The sequence below is a fragment of the Abrus precatorius genome, unplaced genomic scaffold (genome assembly GCF_003935025.1).
Source record: "Abrus precatorius isolate BTA unplaced genomic scaffold, Abrus_2018 Scaffold8, whole genome shotgun sequence".
In the NCBI taxonomy this organism is placed as follows: Eukaryota; Viridiplantae; Streptophyta; class Magnoliopsida; order Fabales; family Fabaceae; genus Abrus; species Abrus precatorius.
The window spans coordinates 13,637,643-13,644,846 of NW_020874428.1; the positions used below are offsets into that span (position 1 = coordinate 13,637,643).

Below are 7,204 nucleotides of genomic sequence, written 5' to 3' on the forward strand. Positions count from 1 at the left end.
AGAAAAGAGTACCTCAAGTGAGACGGTAATTGTTTCAGCTCAAGTTTCTCCACTCTCTTCTTCCTCTTCTTTTTTTTAGCTCCTCTCTTGCTGAATTTTCGAATAAAGGGATAATAGGCAGTGTTTCAAGTTGCTGCACATATTCCATGAAATTTTCTTCTCTTTTTACAGCAGCTTGTGAATTCCCTGCAACTATAATTTCCCTTAACATAGAAAATTCATCAACATTATCAATTAATTGAGGAAATGAAATAGATTCTAAAATATCAACTCTCATGCAAGTGCTATCATCACTAGGATGTGTGAGTGCTTCAAAAACATTAAAGGTAACCTTTTCATCCTGCACTCTGCACTGTAAGCCTTAATTCCCCTTTTTGCACATCAATCAAAGCTCTCCCTATAGCTAAGAAAGGTCTGCCCAATATTAAAGGAATATTGGCATCCACCTCCATATCTAAAATGACAAAATCTGCAAGGAAAATAAACTTGTCAATTTTTACCAATAAATCCTTTACAATACCATATGGATAAGTATATGATCTGTCCGCAAGTTGTAGAGTGATGCTTGTTGGCTTGACTTCCTCTATTCTAAGTCTGTTCATAATGGCAAGAGGCATAAGGTTGATGCTTGCCCCAAGATCACACAAAGCTTTTCCTATTGTGCAATTTCCAATATAGCATAGAATGCTGAATGAGCCTGGATCTTTTAATTTTTGAGGCAGCTTTCTCTGCAAAATAGCACTACATTCTTCAGTCAAAGGGACTGTCTTATCATTTTCTAACTTTCTCTTCTTGGACAGCAACTCCTTCATGAATTTTGCATATGAAGGCATTTGTTCTAATGCTTTAGCAAATGGTATATTAATTTGGAGCTTCTTGAAGACGTCTAGAAATCTCTCATACTGCCTTTCTTGCTTAGGATTAGTGACTCTTTGTGGATAAGGCAGTTGCTTGTATTTCTCTTCATCTAGAGGCTTGTTTGAATCTTCTAAAATTTGCCTCTTTGTTCTTCTCACAGTTTTAGGGAAGGTATCCATTTCTGAATTTTCTCTTTTTAATAGGGTGAAGTTCCCTTCCTCTAGTTCAGATTTAATCTTCTCCTCTTCCTTGGTTTTCTCTCTCTTTTCGGCTGGTTTTGGACTACCCACAACAGCTCCACTCCTAGTCATCACAGCTTGGCATTGTTCTTTTAGATTTATAACTATGTTGCTAAGGAATCTCCCATCTTCTATGCTGGACAGTTGCTCAGCTAACTGTCTAATCTGTGTTTCCAACTTCTTCATGGAAGATTCTTGATTCTTGAAGCTTGTTTGTGTTACTTTCATGAATTGTAACATGGTTTCTTCCATTTCATTCAGTGGTTTAAAAAACCTCTGATTTTTTTGAAGTTGGCTAGCTGGATTCCCTTGGAAATAAGGTTGTTGAGCTGCTGGTCCTGCATTTGAAAATGGAACAGTAGAGTTAGAATTTTTCCAATTAGAATTTTGGTTATTCCAGCTATGTTGCTACTGGTTTTTATCGTTAGAGAGTTGAAAACGAGGAGGAAATGAAGATTGTTGTCTTTTAAAATTCCCCATATATTTGACTTGTTCTTGAGATTCATAATTATTTCCATCACAAGCTCCGTTTACATGATTCCCTCCACAAAAATCACACACAAGTGGAGTATTCTGGGTTGGTGCAGCTTGTAAGTTGCTGATTTGTTGAGTAAGTGCAGCTATTTTCTCAGAAAACAATTGATTTTGCAGCTGATTTTGAGTCAAAAAGGTCTCAAGAAGTTTTGCCTCATAACCATTACTCCTTGTTGATTGTCTCAAACTACAGCTTTGATGCATGGAGAAAGCCATCATATCTATAATTCCTTGAGCTTCTTCTAGTGATTTGGTGTTCAAAGAACCTCCTGCAGCTGCATCTATCATATTTCTAGTTGCTGGATTCATCCCATTATAGAAGGTTTCAAGTTGCATCCATTCCGGTATGCAATGATATGGGCATCTTCTCAAGAGTTCCTTGTATCGCTCCCATGCCTCATATAAGGTTTCTCCTTCTTGCTGCATGAAGGATGTGATCTCTCCTCTTAGCTTTGCAGCCTTAGAAGGTGAAAAATATTTAGAGAAAAATTTATTGACTAGATCTATCCAAGTAGTTATTCTTCCTTGTGGTTGGGCTTGGAGCCAACATTTTGCCTTGTCCCTCAAGGAAAATGGAAACAATCTTAATCTGATTGCATCTTCGCTAACTCCATTGATCCTTATAGTATCACATAACTGCAGAAAATTATAAATATGCAAGTTAAGATCATTTGAAATTAATCCAGAAAATTGATCTTGTTGAACTAAATGAAGTAAGGCAGATTTAATCTCAAAATGGTTGGCTTGAATGGTTGGTCTGACAATAGAAGAACTGTATCCATGCATATTAGGTACTCCATAGTCTCCTAAAGTCCTTTGTCTATGTGGTTCAGCCATTGAATTTTCAGATGAAGTTGGAGAATTGACTTGTTTTTCTGCTGAGTTTGGTGAAGAAGGTGTAAACTGTAAATTCTGGTTCTTTTTAGCCGAGTTCTCTGCTCTCAAGTCATTCCTTATCCTTCTCAAAGTTCTGTCTATGTCCGGATCAAATACAAGAACAGATTTGTCTTTATTCTTCCCACGCATATAACACAAGGAAAACTAAACACAAACGCTAATACTTGAACTTTGATTAGAACACATAGCAATGAAGTGCAGAGAATCTACAATCAAAATATTCTTCAAGAGCTAAAAGATAACCTCTGTTTATTTAAAAACAGAACAACAATGCAGTATTCAAAAATTAAAATTACAACTAGTATATGTAAAATCACTACCAAAAGTTAATACGAAATTGAACTATCAAACAGAACTGAATTAAAAACAGAAAATAAATGGTACAATCTAGCTATCCTCTAGTTACTAATGATGTTAAAACTAAGATCCCCGGCAATGGCGCCAAAAACTTGATACACATTTTCTCTATCATAGTACTTAAATGGTGTAATTCAATACTAGCAAGTGTACTAGGTAGTTGTAGCAAGTTATAAAATGTGGAAATCAAATTGAGTCCCAAGTATCGTCCTTTAGGATCTTATTTTTAATCACCAATTCAGAATATAATAACCATTTGCACCAAAAAATTCATTGAACCGATTTCAATATGGAAGAAAGTAAAATTTCAGAATTAAAGAAATGAGAAATTATTAAAAATAGAATGTTAATTTGTACTATTTGAATGAATTATGAATGGAGGAAAGTTAGGAATTTATTTCACTAGAATATCAATATCAATTCAGTTCTGCCTCTGAACATTCAAGCAATTGATTGATTGACAATCGGTTTCTCTTTACAATAACCAAAGATTGATTCCTCAATTCATTGGTCCTAATATTCAACCAAATCTCCCTAATTCCTTAGGCCAAATTTAGTTCAATATTGCATTACGAATTAGAACAAAGAGATTACAAAACTAAGACCACTTATCCCTAAGAAAATCAATAGTTTTGGGAATTAATTCAGATCCAAGTAACAAACCCAATTTCTTAGTGAAGGTTACTTTTTGATTAATCAATTGAACTTCCATTCAAAGATCAAGTAAACATAGAATTAATCCTTCAATCAAATCAAATACTCAAAGTTCAGAGTCAAAACGAAATCAATATATCAATTCTAGATCCATAAATCCCTAACAAAAAGAGTTAGAAACACATTACAATGAAATGGAGAAAAGAAAGAAGAAAAGAAGATGAAAAGCAGAGAGTCATCTCCATAACTTTGTCTTCCCCCAGATTCCTCTAGCAAAAAAGAACAAAAGTCGCTCCTCTCTTCTCTCTCTGACTTCCCTTGGAAGTTAAAACGGTTACAACTGAATACCAAAAACCAAAAAATGACAAAAAGCTCTTTTTCTAAGTTTCTAATTCCTATTTATAGAGTTCCTCTAATTCTTCAACTTAACCCTTGGAATTCTGAAATTTAGTTATCCCCAGGTGTTTTGGAATCTTCTAAAAGTGATACAAAAGCTCCAAACGTCCAGAATTGGCGAGAAAAAGAAGTTATAAAAATTGCAGAGTTTTGCGCCAAAACGCGCAATGGCTAAAGTAAAGGTGCGCAGTTGCACGCCTTGGCTGCAAGTGATGTGAGTTGCAACTCTCAGTTGTGCGCCAAGGCTCCAAGTGATGTGCGTTTCAACGCACAAAACTTCAATGAACGCTTCTTCCATATGCTCAATTCTGCGTTACTACGCCATCTGTTATGAGTTGCCACTCTCTGTTGCGCGCCAAAGCTCCAAGTGATATGCGTTTCAATGCAATGGCAGTTATCCAGTTATAGTTGCTAGAGTGTTAATGCACATCACTCAGAGTAGCCACGCAGACATAGTGCTGTATTTTCTTCTTTCCACGTTCAAACGCCAATCACTTAGAGTTTTAATGCCCAGCTCTTAGGATTTCTTCAAACTTGATTCTTTAACTTTTCTTCTTTAATTTCAGCTTTTGATCCTTCCTTTAAGCACTTTCAACAACTTTCCATCTTTTGCATGAACTCCTACAAAAATCTAAACAATTTTTAATATTTCAACAAAACAACAATTTATACTAATTATTTTATTTTTGTGGTCTTTTCAAGTTATTTTTAGAACTATTTTCCTAATTATTAACCAAAAACTTTACTAAAAACATGGTAAAATATGGATTTATCATATTGTGAAGTTTATGTATAGCCTTTTCTTTACTTTTGATTATGGTAATTTTGGAAGTTTTATGCTATTGCACTATTCTATTGATTTAAATGGAAATATTTAATTAAATTGTAGTAATTACTTCTGGGAAAATTTTATGGTATCCAAATTTCATATTGAAATTGAATTGAAATGAAAAATTATTTATATGTACCGAATTTGAAATAAGGACGTTACAGAATACACATTCTACATGTTCTTGGTCATGAATAGGTTCCCTATTTTGCGTAAATTCTATGTTATTTTGTGAATTTTGGTGTATTTTGCTGCGTGCTTCCTTCTATAAACTCCCTCTTGAATTTGTTCAGGTGCTCCTTGAAATTCTTGTTTGTGTCAATATCTTTAAGTGAGCATCCAATTTTTTTAAGAAGGATTTTACATTGTTCTGACTCACCATGAGATTTTACTTTCTGAAATGAGCTACGTGTACACAGCAGTCTAATTTTTCTCCTTGTACATGCTTTTTAATTGTTAAATATCATATTGTCTGTGATACTCTGAACTCTTGTTTGCAAGCTACACTGAGCATCAAATTTTTATTCTAAATTTTTAAAATTCATTGTTCTTAAGTGTTGGAAATCTTGTCTCTGTAGATGTTTACTTTGAATTTTGAAGTGTTGTAAAATTTTTGTTTTTTAGTACTCAAATCTCTTGCTCATACATAGTTGCCATATGCATTCTTAATTATCTTTTGCTGCACAATTTTTCAGCACACCATGGGTTCCCTTTTTAATGCAATTTATTTTTACTATGAGTGTTCACAATTTTGCAGCACTTGAATGCATAATGTTTTTAATTTTTGGGTGTTGTATGTGCAAGTACATGTGCTGTTGCTGCATAATTTTGTTATAAATTGCAATTTGTACATGCTTTTATGGTCCTTTGTCAATTCTAATATACATTGGCTGCACTCCTCCTTTTGAACAACCGTGCTTGGATTTTTCATTGCTGTAAATTCTATTTTGTGTAGCATGCATTCTTAATTATTGCTTCATTTTTCTAGCTGCAAAATTTTGTTTTGCTCAGTAATTCTTTCTTCATTATGCAGCCTGTAATTTGCACAACAAATTTCTTCATTTTTATGCAATTTATATACATAAGTGTTTGCTGTCATTTCTATTCTGAACAGTCCAAGCATTTTAACAAAGAAAGCAAGAGGCAAGCCTCACACCTCAGCTTAATTCACATACACAGGGGAGTCTCTTTCTACCCTCCCAAATTTTGTTTTGTTCTCTAATTGTGATCCTCACTGTTTTACAAGTTTTGCATCCCTCTTGAGCAACACTTTATATCATAATTCACACACAACTTTTGAACATTGTTGACAACCATGATTGTTTTTAAATTCCAAAAATTACCATAGTAAGATTTGAACTTAATTCTTTTCTTGAGAGTATGCTTGTTGGATTCTCAATTTCTTTGCATGATTTGTCATTTTTCTTTATCCTCTTCCTATGCATTCATGTTCTAAAATGATTGAGGCCATTATTATGTTTAGCTACTTTTAACTAAAATGCCATGCCTTTATTCAACACTTGTTAGCCCTTTTTGAGGTTGGCCAAATTTTTCTCTCACCTCTACACTGTCACCAACCATGCCCAAACACTTGTCCCTCCTTATAACTTAGAAAGCATGAGCACTAATTTGGATAACTTAGCAAATTCTAATTTTGGGGTTCTATTAGAAATTGCTTGAAGACAAGCAATCCTTTTAAGTTTGGGGTTGGAAAATTGCATATGGGTGTATAATTATATATGTTGAGAGAGCCATTTTGGTCAATTGATGCAGTTAGTAAGTATTCAAATTGAGTACCATTCAATTTACTTCAAAGAAAAATAAAAAAGAAAATAAATAGAAAACAAAAATAAAATGAAAAGAGAAATCCAAAATAGAGATTTAAGTGTTGTAGTAGTCAATTAAGAAAGTTAAAAAATACCCAATGGGGAGTCCAAATAGTTCTTCAATTTCTTAGATTTTCTAAGTATCCCTCATTTTTTTTTCTGATATAAGGAACAGCCAGTGACCAAATTGTTTTCCCACCTAAACCTTGACCACATTTTAACCTTTATAAAGCCCTCTTGATTATAACTGATTGCATGGATAGTGTGAATTAGAAATTTACCAAATCTATGTGAAAGAATAACAGCAAAGGCATGAAGAGAGTCAAACACAAGCCTAAACACTTGAGTAGCAAAGAGTGAAACATTGACCTGAGAAGGAATTTAATTCAGTTTTGGTGTCAAAAATTGAAGAAATTGCTTGTGAATTGTATGCATTAATTTAATTGCTGCAAGAAGGATAATTGACAATACGAGTGTGTGTCAAATTTTATGAGAACTAGCTACTTTAATTGAAAAAGAAATTTGCTTGAGAACAAGCAAACATTTAAGTTTAGGGTTGTGATGAGTCACTAACTCATCTAGAAAATTAAAGATTTTTAGGCATATTTCATTGA

The 7,204-nt window shown here is 33.7% G+C and overlaps 2 protein-coding genes and 1 non-coding gene across 3 annotated transcripts; 1 reads left to right on the plus strand and 2 right to left on the minus strand.

The window, feature by feature from the left end:
• Window positions 1-335: 335 nt before the first annotated feature.
• LOC113874268 lies at window positions 336-1,283 on the minus strand. Its single transcript, XM_027512505.1, has 2 exons — window positions 885-1,283; window positions 336-728 (listed from the first exon to the last, which is right to left on the minus strand). Exons 1-2 carry the CDS (start codon window positions 1,281-1,283, stop codon window positions 336-338), a joined length of 792 nt encoding a protein of 263 aa, XP_027368306.1.
• Window positions 1,284-1,505: 222 nt separating this feature from the next.
• On the minus strand, window positions 1,506-2,657 carry LOC113874269. The gene has a single exon (XM_027512506.1). It carries the CDS (start codon window positions 2,655-2,657, stop codon window positions 1,506-1,508), a length of 1,152 nt encoding a protein of 383 aa, XP_027368307.1.
• LOC113848635 lies at window positions 1,978-2,084 on the plus strand. Its single transcript, XR_003501900.1, has one exon. It is a non-coding gene; the product is annotated as a small nucleolar RNA R71 (small nucleolar RNA).
• Window positions 2,658-7,204: the final 4,547 nt, after the last annotated feature.